The sequence below is a fragment of the Oncorhynchus mykiss genome, chromosome 5 (assembly GCF_057628025.1).
Source record: "Oncorhynchus mykiss isolate SJ-2025 chromosome 5, ASM5762802v1, whole genome shotgun sequence".
Taxonomy (NCBI): Eukaryota; Metazoa; Chordata; class Actinopteri; order Salmoniformes; family Salmonidae; genus Oncorhynchus; species Oncorhynchus mykiss.
In genome coordinates, this window is record NC_143026.1 from 89,763,696 (window position 1) to 89,784,301 (window position 20,606).

The window sequence follows — 20,606 nt, forward strand, 5'->3', positions numbered from 1 at the left end:
ATGTCCAGCCCTGTAGCAGTGCTCTGCTAGTGGCCCAGATTAACAACGTCCTGACGTCCAGCCCTGTAGCAGTGCTCTGCTAGTGGCCCAGATTAACAACGTCCTGACCGTCCTGCCCTGTAGCAGTGCTCTGCTAGTGGCCCAGATTAACAACGTCCTGACCGTCCTGCCCTGTAGCAGTGCTCTGCTAGTGGCCCAGATTAACAACGTCCTGACCGTCCTGCCCTGTAGCAGTGCTCTGCTAGTGGCCCAGATTAACAACGTCCTGACGTCCTGCCCTGTAGCAGTGCTCTGCTAGTGGCCCAGATTAACAACGTCCTGACGTCCTGCCCTGTAGCAGTGCTCTGCTAGTGGCCCAGATTAACAACGTCCTGACGTCCAGCCCTGTAGCAGTGCTCTGCTAGTGGCCCAGATTAACAACGTCCTGACCGTCCTGCCCTGTAGCAGTGCTCTGCTAGTGGCCCAGATTAACAACGTCCTGACGTCCTGCCCTGTAGCAGTGCTCTGCTAGTGGCCCAGATTAACAACGTCCTGACGTCCAGCCCTGTAGCAGTGCTCTGCTAGTGGCCCAGATTAACAACGTCCTGACCGTCCTGCCCTGTAGCAGTGCTCTGCTAGTGGCCCAGATTAACAACGTCCTGACGTCCAGCCCTGTAGCAGTGCTCTGCTAGTGGCCCAGATTAACAACGTCCTGACCGTCCTGCCCTGTAGCAGTGCTCTGCTAGTGGCCCAGATTAACAACGTCCTGACGTCCTGCCCTGTAGCAGTGCTCTGCTAGTGGCCCAGATTAACAACGTCCTGATGTCCAGCCCTGTAGCAGTGCTCTGCTAGTGGCCCAGATTAACAACGTCCTGACGTCCAGCCCTGTAGCAGTGCTCTGCTAGTGGCCCAGATTAACAACGTCCTGACCGTCCTGCCCTGTAGCAGTGCTCTGCTAGTGGCCCAGATTAACAACGTCCTGACCGTCCTGCCCTGTAGCAGTGCTCTGCTAGTGGCCCAGATTAACAACGTCCTGACCGTCCTGCCCTGTAGCAGTGCTCTGCTAGTGGCCCAGATTAACAACGTCCTGACGTCCTGCCCTGTAGCAGTGCTCTGCTAGTGGCCCAGATTAACAACGTCCTGACGTCCTGCCCTGTAGCAGTGCTCTGCTAGTGGCCCAGATTAACAACGTCCTGACGTCCAGCCCTGTAGCAGTGCTCTGCTAGTGGCCCAGATTAACAACGTCCTGACCGTCCTGCCCTGTAGCAGTGCTCTGCTAGTGGCCCAGATTAACAACGTCCTGACGTCCTGCCCTGTAGCAGTGCTCTGCTAGTGGCCCAGATTAACAACGTCCTGACGTCCTGCCCTGTAGCAGTGCTCTGCTAGTGGCCCAGATTAACAACGTCCTGACGTCCTGCCCTGTAGCAGTGCTCTGCTAGTGGCCCAGATTAACAACGTCCTGCCCTGTAGCAGTGCTCTGCTAGTGGCCCAGATTAACAACGTCCTGCCCTGTAGCAGTGCTCTGCTGGTTGATTGTGTGGGTCTGTGTTGTCAGAGGTAGGAGTCACAGTGGAAGAGAGATGTGATCATGCTGTGTATGTCTCAGCAACATTATGTTATTGTTATCTATTGTGGCTATATCATCATGGAACGATGGGACACACTCCTAAAGCTATTAGTTCCACGCCGGGCAAACACCTGGCCTGATCTACAGCTAGACACACACACGCAGGCACACACATGCACGCACTATAGCATAAACGCATTCGCACACGCAAACACACACAGTGTGATGGCACACAGTCTGTTTGGTCTTCAGACAGTTCTCTCTGAGTGACACTAAGCCCATTTAGAAGTGCTTAGTCCTCTTCCACCGTGACCTCAAAACTAACAGAACCCCCCCCCCCCCCCCCCCCTTCCCTCTACAGAAGTACAGGATTCAGGATGAGGATGGTTCTACCCCCCAGCAGGACCAGGGTCAGTCTCAGGCCTGTCCCCAGCACCCCTACCCCAGCCTGGAGGAGAGAGGCAGAGAGCGGGAGCTGCCAGGGAGCCATCACGGGACCCTCCGCAGCCACCATGGAGGAGGAACCCTGGACGGGTACCACCACGGCAGGGGAGAGAGAGAGGGCAGGGGGGAGGGACGGCCAGAGCTGGTCCAGGTAGCGGAGAAAAACCTGTCTCAGATAGAGAACGTCCATGGATATGTCTCCCACGCACACATCTCCCCTATGAAGGTAGGACACCGCATATATGTACATGGTGTTAACACAGACAAACATACAGTACATGGTGTTAACACAGACAAACATATGGTACATGGTGTTAACACAGACAAACATACGGTACATGGTGTTGACAGACAAACATATGGTACATGGTGTTAACACAGACAAGCATACGGTACATGGTGTTAACACAGACAAACATACGGTACATGGTGTTAACACAGACAAACATATGGTACATGGTGTTAACACAGACAAACATACGGTACATGATGTTGACAGACAAACATACGGTACACAATGTTAACACAGACAAACATACGGTACATGGTGTTAACACAGACAAGCATACGGTACATGGTGTTAACACAGACAAACATACAGTACATGGTGTTAACACAGACAAACATACAGTACATGGTGTTAACACAGACAAACATACGGTACATGGTGTTAACACAGACAAACATATGGTACATGGTGTTGACAGACAAACATACGGTACATGGTGTTAACACAGACAAACATACGGTACATGGTGTTGACAGACAAACATATGGTACATGGTGTTAACACAGACAAGCATATGGTACATGGTGTTAACACAGACAAGCATACGGTGCATGATGTTAACACAGACAAACATATGGTACATGATGTTGACAGACAAGCATACGGTACATGGTGTTAACACAGACAAACATACGGTACAGGGTGTTAACACAGACAAGCATACGGTACATGATGTTGACAGACAAACATACGGTACACAATGTTAACACAGACAAACATACGGTACATGGTGTTGACAGACAAACATATGGTACATGGTGTTAACACAGACAAGCATACGGTACATGGTGTTAACACAGACAAGCATACGGTGCATGATGTTAACACAGACAAACATATGGTACATGATGTTGACAGACAAGCATACGGTACATGGTGTTAACACAGACAAACATACGGTACATGATGTTGACAGACAAACATACGGTACATGATGTAAACACAGACAAACATATGGTACATGATGTTGACAGACAAACATACGGTGCATGGTGTTAACACAGACAAACGGTATATGGTTGCATGCACATGAAAGTGAACGGTTGATATATTTCCCTCCCTCCACTTATTTTTTAAAATATCTTTATCTGCTTTATACTTTCCTATTTATACACCTACCTTTTAACACGCTTGTACACGATACCATAATAGAAGCCCCTTTAGTGCTTGCATCAACACACAAAGCATTAGAGCTTTGGGCTGTTTCAAAAGGCCTGCACATCTCAATGTTGGCATAGTTTTCAGGTACTAGACAGCCGTGGTAAGAACCAGAGATACGCACAAGCAGTTGGCTAGCGTGTGTCTTTACCATAGACTGTATGGTGCTACCGTGTTGTCTCTGTGTATGGTGCTACCGTGTTGTCTCTGTGTATGGTGCTACCGTGTTGTCTCTGTGTATGGTGCTACCGTGTTGTCTCTAGATATGGTGCTACCGTGTTGTCTCTAGTTATGGTGCTACTGTGTTGTCTCTAGATATGGTGCTACCGTGTTGTCTCTGTGTATGGTACTAACGTGTTGTCTCTAGATATGGTGCTACCGTGTTGTTTCTAGATATGGTGCTACCGTGTTGTTTCTAGATATGGTGCTACCGTGTTTCTAGATATGATGCTACCGTGTTGTCTCTAGATATGGTGCTACCGTGTTGTCTCTAGATATGGTGCTACCGTGTTGTTTCTAGATATGGTGCTACCGTGTTGTTTCTAGATATGGTGCTACCGTGTTGTTTCTAGATATGGTGCTACCGTGTTGTTTCTAGATATGGTGCTACCGTGTTGTCTCTAGATATGGTGCTACCGTGTTGTTTCTAGATATGGTGCTACCGTGTTGTCTCTAGATATGGTGCTACCGTGTTGTTTCTAGATATGGTGCTACCGTGTTGTCTCTAGATATGGTGCTACCATGTTTCTAGATATGGTGCTACCGTGTTTCTAGATATGGTGCTGCCGTGTTGTCTCTGTGTATGGTGCTACCGTGTTGTTTCTAGATATGGTGCTACCATGTTGTTTCTAGATATGGTGCTACCGTGTTGTCTCTGTGTATGGTGCTACCGTGTTTCTAGATATGGTGCTACCGTGTTGTTTCTAGATATGGTGCTACCGTGTTGTCTCTGTGTATGGTGCTACCGCGTTTGTAGATATGGTGCTACCGCGTTTGTAGATATGGTGCTACTGCGTTTCTAGATATCGTGCTACCGTGTTGTTTCTAGATATGGTGCTGCTGTGCTGTTTCTAGATATGGTGCTACCGTGTTTCTAGATATGGTGCTACCGTGTTGTCTCTGTGTATGGTGCTACCGTGTTGTTTCTAGATATGGTGCTACCGTGTTGTCTCTGTGTATGGTGCTACCGTGTTTCTAGATATGGTGCTACCGTGTTTCTAGATATGGTGCTACTGTGTTGTTTCTAGATATGGTGCTACCGTGTTGTCTCTGTGTATGGTGCTACCGTGTTGTCTCTGTGTATGGTGCTACCGTGTTTCTAGATATGGTGCTACCGTGTTGTCTCTGTGTATGGTACTGCCGTGTTGTCTCTGTGTATGGTGCTACCATGTTGTTTCTAGATATGGTGCTACCGTGTTGTTTCTAGATATGGTGCTACCGTGTTTCTAGATATGGTGCTACCGTGTTGTCTCTAGATATGGTGCTACCGTGTTGTTTCTAGATATGGTGCTACCGTGTTTCTAGATATGGTGCTACCGTGTTGTCTCTAGATATGGTGCTACCGTGTTGTCTCTGTATGGTGCTACCATGTTGTTTCTAGATATGGTGCTACCGTGTTGTTTCTAGATATGGTGCTACCGTGTTTCTAGATATGGTGCTACCGTGTTGTCTCTAGATATGGTGCTACCGTGTTGTCTCTGTGTATGGTGCTACCATGTTGTTTCTAGATATGGTGCTACCGTGTTGTTTCTAGATATGGTGCTACCGTGTTGTTTCTAGATATGGTGCTACCGTGTTGTTTCTAGATATGGTGCTACCGTGTTGTTTCTAGATATGGTGCTACCGTGTTGTCTCTAGATATGGTGCTACCGTGTTGTTTCTAGATATGGTGCTACCGTGTTGTTTCTAGATATGGTGCTACCGTGTTGTTTCCAGATATGGTGCTACCGTGTTGTTTCTAGATATGGTGCTACCGTGTTTCTAGATATGGTGCTACCGTGTTGTTTCTAGATATGGTGCTACCGTGTTGTTTCTAGATATGGTGCTACCGTGTTGTCTCTGTGTATGGTGCTACCGTGTTGTCTCTGTGTATGGTGCTACCGTGTTGTTTCTAGATATGGTGCTACCGTGTTGTCTCTGTGTATGGTGCTACCGTGTTGTCTCTGTGTATGGTGCTACCGTGTTGTCTCTAGATATGGTGCTGCTGTGTTGTTTCTAGATATGGTGCTACCGTGTTGTCTCTAGATATGGTGCTACCGTGTTGTTTCTAGATATGGTGCTACCGTGTTGTTTCTAGATATGGTGCTACCGTGTTGTTTCTAGATATGGTGCTACCGTGCTGTTTCTAGATATGGTGCTTCCGTGTTGTTTCTAGATATGGTGCTACCGTGTTGTTTCTAGATATGGTGCTACCGTGTTGTTTCTAGATATGGTGCTACCGTGTTGTCTCTAGATATGGTGCTACCGTGTTGTTTCTAGATATGGTGCTACCGTGTTGTTTCTAGATATGGTGCTACCGTGTTGTTTCTAGATATGGTGCTGCCGTGTTGTCTCTAGATATGGTGCTACCGTGTTGTTTCTAGATATGGTGCTACCGTGTTGTTTCTAGATATGGTGCTACCGTGTTGTTTCTAGATATGGTGCTACCGTGCTGTTTCTAGATTCTCACTAATCATGTGACATTAAGAACAGTTCAGATGTTTCAAGCCAGACAGGCTACAGTCATGCTGGGTGTACACTACAACAAGACCATCAAAGTCCTAACAATGCTGAGCCTCTCACATTGAACCATTTCTGTCCTGTAGTCTGTTGTCTTGCCAACGTTGTGGTGAGGTCACTAAACGATGTGGCACGGGGGGCTCGTGAGGATTCTCCATACCTGCTGTCTGGTTACAGTACATAATAGGATTACCGTGTTGTTTCTAGATATGGTGCTACCGTGTTGTTTCTAGATATGGTGCTACCGTGTTGTTTCTAGATATGGTGCTACCGTGTTGTTTCTAGATATGGTGCTACCGTGTTGTCTCTAGATATGGTGCTACCGTGTTGTCTCTAGATATGGTGCTACCGTGTTGTTTCTAGATATGGTGCTACCGTGTTGTCTCTAGATATGGTGCTACCGTGTTGTCTCTAGATATGGTGCTACCGTGTTGTCTCTAGATATGGTGCTACCGTGTTGTCTCTAGATATGGTGCTACCGTGTTGTCTCTAGATATGGTGCTACCGTGTTGTCTCAAGATATGGTGCTACCGTGTTGTTTCTAGATATGGTGCTACCGTGTTGTTTCTAGATATGGTGCTACCGTGTTGTCTCTAGATATGGTGCTACCGTGTTGTCTCTAGATATGGTGCTACCGTGTTGTTTCTAGATATGGTGCTACCGTGTTGTCTCTAGATATGGTGCTACCGTGTTGTCTCTAGATATGGTGCTACCGTGTTGTCTCTAGATATGGTGCTACCGTGTTGTTTCTAGATATGGTGCTACCGTGTTGTTTCTAGATATGGTGCTACCGTGTTGTTTCTAGATATGGTGCTACCGTGTTGTCTCTAGATATGGTGCTACCGTGTTGTCTCTAGATATGGTGCTACCGTGTTGTTTCTAGATATGGTGCTACCGTGTTGTTTCTAGATATGGTGCTACCGTGTTGTTTCTAGATATGGTGCTACCGTGTTGTTTCTAGATATGGTGCTACTGTGTTGTTTCTAGATATGGTGCTACTGTGTTGTTTCTAGATATGGTGCTACCGTGTTGTTTCTAGATATGGTGCTACCGTGTTGTCTCTAGATATGGTGCTACCGTGTTGTCTCTAGATATGGTGCTACCGTGTTGTTTCTAGATATGGTGCTACCGTGTTGTCTCTAGATATGGTGCTACCGTGTTGTCTCTAGATATGGTGCTACCGTGTTGTTTCTAGATATGGTGCTACCGTGTTGTTTCTAGATATGGTGCTACCGTGTTGTTTCTAGATTCTCACTAATCATGTGACATTAAGAACAGTTCAGATGTTTCAAGCCAGACAGGCTACAGTCATGCTGGGTGAACACTACAACAAGACCATCAAAGTCCTAACAATGCTGAGCCTCTCACATTGAACCATTTCTGTCCTGTAGTCTGTTGTCTTGCCAACGTTGTGGTGAGGTCACTAAACGATGTGGCACGGGGGGCTCGTGAGGATTCTCCATACCTGCTGTCTGGTTACAGTACATAATAGGATTACCGTGTTGTTTCTAGATATGGTGCTACCGTGTTGTTTCTAGATATGGTGCTACCGTGTTGTTTCTAGATATGGTGCTACCGTGTTGTTTCTAGATATGGTGCTACCGTGTTGTTTCTAGATATGGTGCTACCGTGTTGTCTCTAGATATGGTGCTACCGTGTTGTCTCTAGATATGGTGCTACCGTGTTGTTTCTAGATATGGTGCTACCGTGTTGTTTCTAGATATGGTGCTACCGTGTTGTTTCTAGATATGGTGCTACCGTGTTGTTTCTAGATATGGTGCTACCGTGTTGTTTCTAGATATGGTGCTACCGTGCTGTTTCTAGATTCTCACTAATCATGTGACATTAAGAACAGTTCAGATGTTTCAAGCCAGACAGGCTACAGTCATGCTGGGTGAACACTACAACAAGACCATCAAAGTCCTAACAATGCTGAGCCTCTCACATTGAACCATTTCTGTCCTGTAGTTTGTTGTCTTGCCAACGTTGTGGTGAGGTCACTAAACGATGTGGCACGGGGGGCTCGTGAGGATTCTCCATACCTGCTGTCTGGTTACAGTACATAATAGGATTACCGTGTTGTTTCTAGATATGGTGCTACCGTGTTGTTTCTAGATATGGTGCTACCGTGTTGTTTCTAGATATGGTGCTACCGTGTTGTTTCTAGATATGGTGCTACCGTGTTGTTTCTAGATATGGTGCTACCGTGTTGTTTCTAGATATGGTGCTACCGTGTTGTCTCTAGATATGGTGCTACCGTGTTGTCTCTAGATATGGTGCTACCGTGTTGTTTCTAGATATGGTGCTACCGTGTTGTCTCTAGATATGGTGCTACCGTGTTGTCTCTAGATATGGTGCTACCGTGTTGTTTCTAGATATGGTGCTACCGTGTTGTTTCTAGATATGGTGCTACCGTGTTGTTTCTAGATTCTCACTAATCATGTGACATTAAGAACAGTTCAGATGTTTCAAGCCAGACAGGCTACAGTCATGCTGGGTGAACACTACAACAAGACCATCAAAGTCCTAACAATGCTGAGCCTCTCACATTGAACCATTTCTGTCCTGTAGTCTGTTGTCTTGCCAACGTTGTGGTGAGGTCACTAAACGATGTGGCACGGGGGGCTCGTGAGGATTCTCCATACCTGCTGTCTGGTTACAGTACATAATAGGATTACCGTGTTGTTTCTAGATATGGTGCTACCGTGTTGTTTCTAGATATGGTGCTACCGTGTTGTTTCTAGATATGGTGCTACCGTGTTGTTTCTAGATATGGTGCTACCGTGTTGTTTCTAGATATGGTGCTACCGTGTTGTCTCTAGATATGGTGCTACCGTGTTGTCTCTAGATATGGTGCTACCGTGTTGTTTCTAGATATGGTGCTACCGTGTTGTTTCTAGATATGGTGCTACCGTGTTGTTTCTAGATATGGTGCTACCGTGTTGTTTCTAGATATGGTGCTACCGTGTTGTTTCTAGATATGGTGCTACCGTGCTGTTTCTAGATTCTCACTAATCATGTGACATTAAGAACAGTTCAGATGTTTCAAGCCAGACAGGCTACAGTCATGCTGGGTGAACACTACAACAAGACCATCAAAGTCCTAACAATGCTGAGCCTCTCACATTGAACCATTTCTGTCCTGTAGTTTGTTGTCTTGCCAACGTTGTGGTGAGGTCACTAAACGATGTGGCACGGGGGGCTCGTGAGGATTCTCCATACCTGCTGTCTGGTTACAGTACATAATAGGATTACCGTGTTGTTTCTAGATATGGTGCTACCGTGTTGTTTCTAGATATGGTGCTACCGTGTTGTTTCTAGATATGGTGCTACCGTGTTGTTTCTAGATATGGTGCTACCGTGTTGTTTCTAGATATGGTGCTACCGTGTTGTCTCTAGATATGGTGCTACCGTGTTGTCTCTAGATATGGTGCTACCGTGTTGTTTCTAGATATGGTGCTACCGTGTTGTCTCTAGATATGGTGCTACCGTGTTGTCTCTAGATATGGTGCTACCGTGTTGTTTCTAGATATGGTGCTACCGTGTTGTTTCTAGATATGGTGCTACCGTGTTGTTTCTAGATATGGTGCTACCGTGTTGTTTCTAGATATGGTGCTACCGTGTTGTCTCTAGATATGGTGCTACCGTGTTGTCTCTAGATATGGTGCTACCGTGTTGTTTCTAGATATGGTGCTACCGTGTTGTCTCTAGATATGGTGCTACCGTGTTGTCTCTAGATATGGTGCTACCGTGTTGTCTCTAGATATGGTGCTACCGTGTTGTTTCTAGATATGGTGCTACCGTGTTGTTTCTAGATATGGTGCTACCGTGTTGTTTCTAGATATGGTGCTACCGTGTTGTTTCTAGATATGGTGCTACCGTGCTGTTTCTAGATTCTCACTAATCATGTGACATTAAGAACAGTTCAGATGTTTCAAGCCAGACAGGCTACAGTCATGCTGGGTGTACACTACAACAAGACCATCAAAGTCCTAACAATGCTGAGCCTCTCACATTGAACCATTTCTGTCCTGTAGTCTGTTGTCTTGCCAACGTTGTGGTGAGGTCACTAAACGATGTGGCACGGGGGGCTCGTGAGGATTCTCCATACCTGCTGTCTGGTTACAGTACATAATAGGATTAGTGTGAATAATCTGATTAATATAATAGTTGGATTTAAACGTTGACATGCTTTGCGAGAATAACAGTTTAGCTAATAATCCTGTTTACATGGACACATCTGAAATCAAGTTATCTGATGGGACTTTGATAAATGCAGAAAATTGCTAATCAAAATGTATATTCTACCACAACAACCTTCTGAGTTCGGACATATAAAGTTTGTATTTTTTTTATATAACCTTTATTTAACTAGGCAAGTCAGTTAAGAACAAATTCTTATTTCTTGTGTAAACTATTTCTAAGATTCATACTTTTCGTTTTTCTGAACTCACTTCACACGCGTAAAAGAGCTAAGGATTGCGATGGCACATGTTCCGATCAGATACTCCCCTGGAAAACCCATTTAAACGGTTTACATGTCGTAATCATTCTAAAGATTACTCAGAAAATCAGGTGTTTGAATCGGCTTACTTCGATGATGACCTTACCCCGGTTAAGATAAGCAGTATTTCTATGCTTCCCGTTCTTACGTTTAGGTTTTTTGTTGTTGAGTCTTTTACTTTCGGTTTCTTACACCAGCTTCAAACAGCTGAAAATACAATGTTATATAAAATATATTTCACAGCGGTTTAGATGGTACAATGATTCTCAACATTCTGAGTGCTCGTTTTGTCACATAAACTGAAATTAGACTGAGTGATTCCAGGATATTGCACCTTTTTAAAGGCAACTACAAACGCATAATAGTAGTGAGCATTAACCCACTGCCTTATTCTCTGGCGAGCTCTCATTGGCTATTGTTAATCACAGTTCTCAGAACTTGTCGTTGCCCATCTCACACTACAAGAGGATTGCAGATTTTGTGCCCATAAAATCAAACATGTTAGAAAATATCGGGACGTCTGGGACTCTGCTCAAAGACGGGATCAGTAGCCTTCAGATTGCGTCTCTGACCCACTCACATTTAATGAGCTTCCGTGGCGGCCGTGTGCCCCGAGGAAGGCAACAACATAGGGATTTTGTCTCTGATCTCTAAAGCTTGTCTGGGAAAGCTTCATCGAGGCCAAAATCTTGTTGTGTACACCAGTTTAAATGGAACTTGTAGGATGTCATGGTCATTGTTCATAACGGCTCTATTCCGCCACCTAGTGAATTATTCTTGTCACTGCAGCTGGGAGGACACCATTTCTCTGCAACTACATTTTTTGGGCCCAATCATATATTGACCACCTCTAGGACCTTGGGACCTGTATTAGCTCAGACAGGGTTGGATATGTAAAGACAATATGACAATATTTAACTGTTGACACAGACAATGAACATTGACATATTGTAACTTCTTTACTAGAGCTAAGTCATAAAGCTAATTTACTAAACCCAAGTAAAATTTTCAGTGATGCCTTTGACTCTTTTTAAAGATTTGTTGTGACTAGTGTTTTGTTTGTTAGTTCTGTGTGTCTCTGTGTGGTTATTTTGGTGGTGCCCCGTGCGGGGTGTTTGCGTAGCCTCACAGTAGCATCCCATTGGGCTGCTTGGCTCTGTAGGCCCTGACAGATGGAGCAGCCATCTTGTTTCTCTCCAGGACTCCGGTCCCTCAGGGCTGTGGGGGCTGGGCCAGCCTGCACCCAACTGCACTGTCCCTCATGACCTTATGTACTGGCCAGAACAACACGCAGTACACACAGCAGCATACTTTTATGACACACGCCACACACCGCCATACCTCTCCACAGTCACACATAAAAGTTCACCCTCACTGTGTAGTGTCATATTTACTGGGCGTGTTTTGTTAAGTTGTTTTATAAAGTGTATCTCTAACGTTTTAGCAGGAAGTGGTTGTTGTAAATTGTAAATTAGATACTCGTAGTGCATTTTCATTGGGATGTATGTACAGCTCACGCATTCGTCTTGCTGGCTGCACAAACGCACGTTTCTGTTTTCAAAGCTCTGCATCGCCATGACTTGCACTCTCTTTCATACGGGGGGGGGGCTTTTCATGCTGTCACGGTCATCTTCCATTCAGCCGTCGCATCATCTCTGTTCATCTTGAAGAAATCCAAGTGTGTGGATTTTTGCATGGAGATTTGTATGTGGAGTTTAAATGGTCTCTGTGAGCTTGGCGTTCTCTTCAGGAGGGGAACTTTGGCTTCTCTTAGTGTTGCGTTCGTAGTATAGGCTACAGCAGGGGTTTTCAACTCTGACCGTACGAGGTTCCAGAGTGCTGCTGATTTTCTGTCCTCCCTGATAAATAATTGCACCCACCAGGTGTCCCAGGTCTAAATCAGTCCCTGATTAGAGGGGAACAATAACATGCAGTGGATATGTGTATGTAACCAATACAATTAGATTTGATTTGGAACTGGCTTCGAGGTCCAGAGTTTGAGGGGGCTACAGTATCCATCTGAGCAGACAGCATCCTGGCCGATTTTGATATCATCTCATTATACTGATCCTACCTCATCACTGCGTGTGAACACATTTCAGTGTCTCTCAGTTGTGTATGTACATTGGTATGTACACAGTGCATTCGGGAAGTATTCAGGCCCCTTCCCCTTTTCCATATTTTGTTACATTTCAGTCTTATTCTAAAATGGATTAAATAGTTTTTTTCCCCCTCATCAACCTACACACAATACCCCATAATGACATCACAATACCCCATAATGTCATCACAACACCCCATAATGACATCACAATACCCCACAATGACATCACAATAACCCATAATGACATCACAATACCCCATAATGACATCACAATACCCCATAATGACATCACAATACCCCACAATGACATCACAATACCCCACAATGACATCACAATACCCCACAATGACATCACAATACCCCACAATGACATCGCAATACCCCATTATGACATCACAACACCCCATTATGACATCACAATACCCCATTATGACATCACAATACCCCATTATGACATCACAATACCCCATTATGACATCACAATACCCCACAATGACATCGCAATACCCCATTATGACATCACAATACCCCACAATGACATCACAATACCCCATAATGACAAAGCAAAAACAGGTTACTTTCTTTACATACGTATTCAGACCCTTTGTTATGAGACTCAAAATTGAGCTCATGTGCGTCCTGTTTCCATTTATCATCCTTGATGTTTCTACAACTTGACTGGAGTTGTAAATTCAGTTGATTGGACATGATTTGGAAAGGCACACACCTGTCTATATAAGGTCCCACAGTTGACAGTCCATCTGGGGAAGGGTACCCAAACAAATCTGCAGCATTGAAGCTCCCCAAGAACACAGTGGCCTCCATTCTTAAATTGAAGAAGTTTGGAACCACCAAGACTCTTCCTAGAGCTGGCCGCCAGGCCAAAGTGAGTAATCGGTGAAGCCACTCTTCAGTCAAAGCCACATGACAGCCCACTTGGAGTTTGCTAAAAGGCACCTAAAGACTCTGATTATGAGAAACAAGATTCTCTGGTCTGATGAAACAAACATTGAACACCCTGGCCTGAATGCCAAGCATTACGCTTGGAGGAAACCTGGTACCTACAGTGAAACATGGTGGTGGCAGCATCATACTGTGGGGATGTTTTTCAGCGGCAGAGACTGGGAGACTAGTCAGGATCGCGAGAAAGATGAACGGAGCAAAGTACAGAGAGATCCTTGATGAAAACCTGCTCCAGAGTGCTCAGGACCTCAGACACAGGCGAAGGTTCACCTTCCAACAGGACAACAACCCTAAGCACACAGCCAAGACAGCGCAGGAGTGGATTCGGAACAAATCTCTGAATGTCCTTGAGTGGCCCAGCCAGAGCCCGGACATCGCTGGAGAGACCTGAAAATAGCTGAGCAGCGACGCTCCCCATCCAATCTGTAAGAAGTCCAAAAAGACAGGTGTGCCAAGCTTGTAGCGTCACATCCAAGAAGAGTCGAGTCTGTAATCGCTGCCAAAGGTGCTTCAACAAAGTACTGAATAAAGGGTCTGAAAACTTAACATGTTTTTGCTTCGTCATTATGGGCTATTGTGGGTAGATTGAGGGGGGGGGACAATTGAATCCATTTTAGAATAAGGCTGTAATATAACAAAATGTGTAGAAAGTCAAGGGGTCTGAATACTTTCCAGATGCTGTGTGTGTGTGTGTGTGTGTGTGTGTGTGTGTACACCTTGTAGTAACATGCTGAGTCCCTGTCCTCTGTACTGTAGGTAGAGTCGTTGGAGTGTATCTTCGACGCTGGCTCGCCTGTAGGCTATGAGGACGTTCCTGTTCCTGACTTCTCTACGCTGTATGCTACCCACCACGCCCTTCTACAGGTAACACCAACTGACCCAACCACCTGCTGTGCCACGCTCCGTTATGTCGCCTCGGAATGACCACATCGCTTTCCATTCTGACCTCATCGCTTTCCATTCTGACCTCATCGCTTTCCATTCTGACCTCATCGCTTTCCATTCTGACCTCATCGCTTTCCATTCTGACCTCATCGCTTTCCATTCTGACCACATCGCTTCCCACTCTGACCACATCGCTGTGCACTCTGACCACATCGCTGTCCACTCTGACCACATCGCTGTGCACTCTGACCACCTCGCTGCCCACTCTGACCACCTCGCTGCCCACTCTGACCACCTCGCTGCCCACTCTGACCACCTCGCTGCCCACTCTGACCACCTCTCTGACCACCTCGCTGCCTACTCTGACCACATCGCTGCCCACTCTGACCACCTCGCTGCCCACTCTGACCACCTCGCTGCCCACTCTGACCACCTCGCTGCCCACTCTGACCACATCGCTGCCCACTCTGACCACATCGCTGCCCACTCTGACCACCTCGCTGCCCACTCTGACCACATCGCTGCCCACTCTGACCACATCGCTGCCCACTCTGACCACATCGCTGCCCAAGCTTTTTTGTTGTTGTTGCTTTTTAGTTATTTCATTTGTTGATAACACTTCTATAGCTCTTACATTGTCAGTATTCCTGCCAGTGTTGCAGTAACACGTTGCCAGCCCTAGGTGGCACCATTACCCATAGAGAGCGTGCCAGCTTTGAGATGGCTAGAGCAACGTTGTTTTGTCTTTTCTGTTTACATGGATGTCATGACTTTGGATTGCAAAAGGGCTCATTTGTGTGTCTTTGTGATCTTGTAGCTGGCTCTGCTGTCGCAAATAACATCTGCTAACCATGTGTGTGTGACCAATAACATCTGCTAACCATGTGTATGTGACCAATAACATCTTGATTTGATCAACTGTTGGCATGTACATTTGTTTAGTATTCAGCTCATTTTCATTGAGGAAGTGAGCTTTATGTCATGAAAAATGGCCTTCTGAGAAATAGACCGTTAAAAAATGTTTGGCTAATGGTTATGGTTTCAACCATCCTGTCAGATTTCATTTTGTTTTGTACGTCTCCTTCCCCTCAGTAGCCATCTCCTGTCCAGTGAACCTAGTGTTTATAGGAGCAGAGTTGAGTCCATGCTGTGATATGTGGACTGCTCCTTCAGGCCAATAAGTGCATGAGCTATCTTCAACTGCTCCATTTAATTTCGGTCTGGGCAAGGAGATTGGCCTGGTGCCATACAGAATACAGATAGGCGGTACTGATGGACCTGGTGCCATACAGAGTACAGATAGGCGGTACTGATGGGCCTGGTGCCATACAGAGTACAGATAGGCGGTACTGATGGACCTGGTGCCATACAGAGTACAGATAGACTGTACTGACGGGCCTGGTGGCCTGGTGCCATACAGAGTACAGATAGACTGTACTGATGGGCCTGGTGCCATACAGAGTACAGATAGGCGGTACTGATGGACCTGGTGCCATACAGAGTACAGATAGGCGGTACTGATGGGCCTGGTGCCATACAGAGTACAGATAGGCGGTACTGATGGACCTGGTGCCATACAGAGTACAGATAGACTGTACTGACGGGCCTGGTGGCCTGGTGCCATACAGAGTACAGATAGACTGTACTGATGGGCCTGGTGGCCTGGTGCCATACAGAGTACAGATAGACTGTACTGATGGGCCTGGTGCCATACAGAGTACAGATAGGCGGTACTGATGGACCTGGTGCCATACAGAGTACAGATAGACGGTACTGATGGACCTGGTAGCCTGGTGCCATACAGAGTACAGATAGACTGTACTGATGGGCCTGGTGCCATACAGAGTACAGATAGATGGTACTGATGGGCCTGGTGCCATACAGAGTACAGATAGATGGTACTGATGGGCCTGGTTCCATACAGAGTACTGATGGGCCTGGTTCCATACAGAGTACTGATGGGCCTGGTGCCATACAGAGTACTGATGGGCCTGGTTCCATGCACAGTACATATAGAATAGAGGTTGACCGATTAATCGGAATGGCCGATTAATTGAGGCCGAATTCAAGTTTTCATAACAATCGGAAATCGGTATTTTTGGGCGCCAATTTGCCGGTATGTAAAAAAATATTTAAAAAATAAATAAATGTTGTTTTTTTCCCATATTTTTTTATATACCTTTATTTAACTAGTCAGTTAAGAACACATTCTTATTTTCAATGACGGCCTAGGAATGGTGGGTTAACTGCCTTGTTCAGGGGCAGAACGACAGATTTTCACCTTGTCAGCTCGAGGGATCCAATCTTGCAACCTTACAGTTAACTAGTCCAAACCAATAATGACCTGCCTCTCTCTCGTTGTACTCCACAAGGAGACTGCCTGTTACGCGAATGCAGTAAGCCAAGATAAGTTGCTATCTAGCATTAAACTTATCTTAATAAAAACAATCAATCATAATCACTAGTTAACTAGACATGGTTGATGATATTAATAGATATTTTCTAGTGTGTCCTGCATTGCATATAATCTGACTGAGCATACAAGTATCTGACTGAGCGGTGGTAGGCAGCAGCAGGCTCGTAAGCATTCATTCAAACAGCACTTTTGTGCGTTTTGCCAGCAGCTCTTCGTTGCGCTGTTTATGACTTCAAGCCTATCAACTCCCGAGATGAGGCTTGTGTAACCGAAGTGAAATGGCTAGCTAGTTAGCGCGCGCTAACTAGAGGGACGGAAGCTATTCTGTTACACTGGCAATACTAAAGTGCCTATAAGAACATCCAATAGTCAAAGTTATATGAAATACAAATGGTATAGAGGGAAATAGTTCTATAATTCCTATAATAACTACAACCTAAAACTTCTTACCTGGGAATATTGAAGACTCATGTTAAAAGGAACCACCAGCTTTCATATGTTCTCATGTTCTGAGCAAGGAACTTAAACGTTAGCTTTCTTATATGGCACATATTGCACTTTTACTTTCTTCTCCAACACTTTGTTTTTGCATTATTTAATCCAAATTGAACATGTTTCATTATTTATTTGAGGCTAAATTGATTTTATTGATGTATTATATTAAGTTAAAATAAGTGTTCATTCAGTATTGTTGTAATTGTCATTATTACAAATAACATTTAAAAAAATTGTCCGATTAATCGGTATCAGTGTTGAAAAATCATAATCGGGTCAACCTCTAATATAGATGGTACTGATGGGCCTGGTGCCATACAGAGTACAGATAGGTGGTACTGATGGGCAGAGAATACCTTTTTACACTGCGTTGTTCTTAGCCCCACTGGCCCTGGACTAGCTTATCCTGTGTTAACACAAGCATTTGTTAACCCTGGGCTAAGTATTCACAGTTGTATTCCAAAGCCCTGGGCTAATGGACAAACACAACATGGACCACCATTCTATCTCGTACACACTACCAACATTCTATCTCGTACACACTACCAACATTCTATCTCTGACACGAGACCAACATTCTATCTCTGACACGAGACCAACATTCTATCTCTGACACGAGACCAACATTCTATCTCTGACACGAGACCAACATTCTATCTCTGACACGAGACCAACATTCTTTCTCTGACACGAGACCAACATTCTATCTCTGACACGAGACCAACATTCTATCTCTGACACGAGACCAACATTCTTTCTCTGACACGAGACCAACATTCTATCTCTGACACGAGACCAACATTCTATCTCTGACAAGAGACCAACATTCTATCTCTGACACGAGACCAACATTCTATCTCTGACACGAGACCAACATTCTATCTCTGACACGAGACCAACATTCTATCTCTGACACGAGACCAACATTCTATCTCTGACACGAGACCAACATTCTATCTCTGACACGAGACCAACATTCTATCTCTGACACGAGACCAACATTCTTTCTCTGACACGAGACCAACATTCTTTCTCTGACACGAGACCAACATTCTATCTCTGACAAGAGACCAACATTCTATCTCTGACACGAGACCAACATTCTATCTCTGACACGAGACCAACATTCTATCTCTGACACGAGACCAACATTCTTTCTCTGACACGAGACCAACATTCTTTCTCTGACACGAGACCAACATTCTATCTCTGACAAGAGACCAACATTCTATCTCTGACACGAGACCAACATTCTATCTCTGACGCGAGAACAACATTCTATCTCTGACAAGAGACCAACATTCTATCTCTGACAAGAGACCAACATTCTATCTCTGACACGAGACCAACATTCTATCTCTGACACGAGACCAACATTCTATCTCTGACACGAGACCAACATTCTATCTCTGACACGAGACCAACATTCTATCTCTGACACGAGACCAACATTCTTTCTCTGACACGAGACCAACATTCTTTCTCTGACACGAGACCAACATTCTATCTCTGACAAGAGACCAACATTCTATCTCTGACAAGAGACCAACATTCTATCTCTGACACGAGACCAACATTCTATCTCTGACACGAGACCAACATTCTATCTCTGACACGAGACCAACATTCTATCTCTGACACGAGACCAACATTCTATCTCTGACACGAGACCAACATTCTATCTCTGACAAGAGACCAACATTCTATCTCTGACACGAGACCAACATTCTATCTCTGACACGAGACCAACAATATAAACAATAAGACATTTATTACCACCTGATTTGCTCTAAATTCTAGCCGAGCATTTGATTTCCAACACTGATGGTTTGTCCGACCTCAGCAACAATGTTTAATTTTTAAAATGCTATCGCACCCCTGTACAGAGAATGTTGTGCACGAACGAGACATCAACTCTTCTGACCCTGGTGAAATCATACAACAATATTATTGTCATGGATTTATCCAACTAAATGTCAATAGAAAACAGATGAAAATGGAGGGTTTGCTGCCCTTTCAGCTGTAGAGTGAGAAGACATTAGCCAGCCTGCAAAGCAAACCATTTTGTTCGGCATTAGCAACCAATGCTTTTGCACAGATGAAAGAATTTAGGCTTTTTGCCCTCAGCTGTATGGAGGAAATGTTACTTATCAATATAACATACAGAACACATTACAGGGAAATGTTACTTATCAATATAACCTACAGAACACAATACAGGCATCACAAGCATATGTGAATTAAGTGATAGTGCAGCTTTTGTGATTGGACAGTGAGCATTCTAGGCGTTGTTCTTGACCCTGTTTCACCGTGTTTCTGGGGCTAACCCCGTAAAGTCGACGTTACCCCTGCTCCGGAGCAGGACCAGCTAGCCCTGGGTTAAGGTTGGTGCTAGCCCACTAGAATGTGTAAGTGTGAATACTATGTTAGTGTGGACACACCTAGAGAAAGTTCACACAGGCAGCCTAATTCAGATATGTTTTTTCACTAATTGGTCTTTTGACCAATCACATCAGATCTTTTTGAGAGCTGATCTGATTGGTCAAAAGAGCAATTTGTGAGAAAAACATATATCTGAATTGGGTTGCCTGTGTGAATGAAGCCTTAGTGATCGCAGGCCAGTACCTCTCTGTGTCATTAAGCTAATGTACTATATTAGGGTAGACTATGAGAAGTGCCAACTTCTGCCCTCTGAGAGAGACATGGAGGGACGGAAGTGAAGGAGTGATTGGCTGGTCGGAGACTCAACCTGCTGTGGTGGAGCTCTGCGTGTTATCTAAAGTTGTTGGCTAGTATGATTTAGTGGAGGGGCTCTAGTATGACTTAGTGGAGGGGCTCTAGTATGACTTAGTGGAGGGGCTCTCTAGTATGACTTAGTGGAGGGCCTCTCTAGTATGACTTAGTGGAGGGCCTCTCTAGTATGACTTAGTGGAGGGCCTCTCTAGTATGACTTAGTGGAGGGGCTCTCTAGTATGACTTAGTGGAGGGCCTCTCTAGTATGACTTAGAGGAGGGGCTCTCTAGTATGACTTAGTGGAGGGGCTCTCTAGTATGACTTAGTGGAGGGGCTCTCTAGTATGACTTA

General features: G+C 45.1%; 1 protein-coding gene across 40 annotated transcripts in view; it reads left to right on the forward strand.

The window, feature by feature from the left end:
* The window catches only part of LOC110524815 (discs large homolog 1-like protein), a 299,597-nt gene that overhangs the window by 112,355 nt on the left and 166,636 nt on the right, over positions 1 to 20,606 (forward strand). For 24 of the 40 annotated variants that reach the window (XM_090236282.1, XM_090236283.1, XM_036978822.2 and 21 more), the window contains one exon: positions 1,908 to 2,216. In XM_090236282.1, coding sequence (XP_090092408.1) covers positions 1,908 to 2,216 — 309 coding nt within the window. Of the gene's footprint in view, positions 1 to 1,907; positions 2,217 to 14,482; positions 14,591 to 20,606 lie in introns of all 40 variants that reach the window. The other 16 variants (XM_036978809.2, XM_090236279.1, XM_090236284.1 and 13 more) reach the window with 1 other exon arrangement.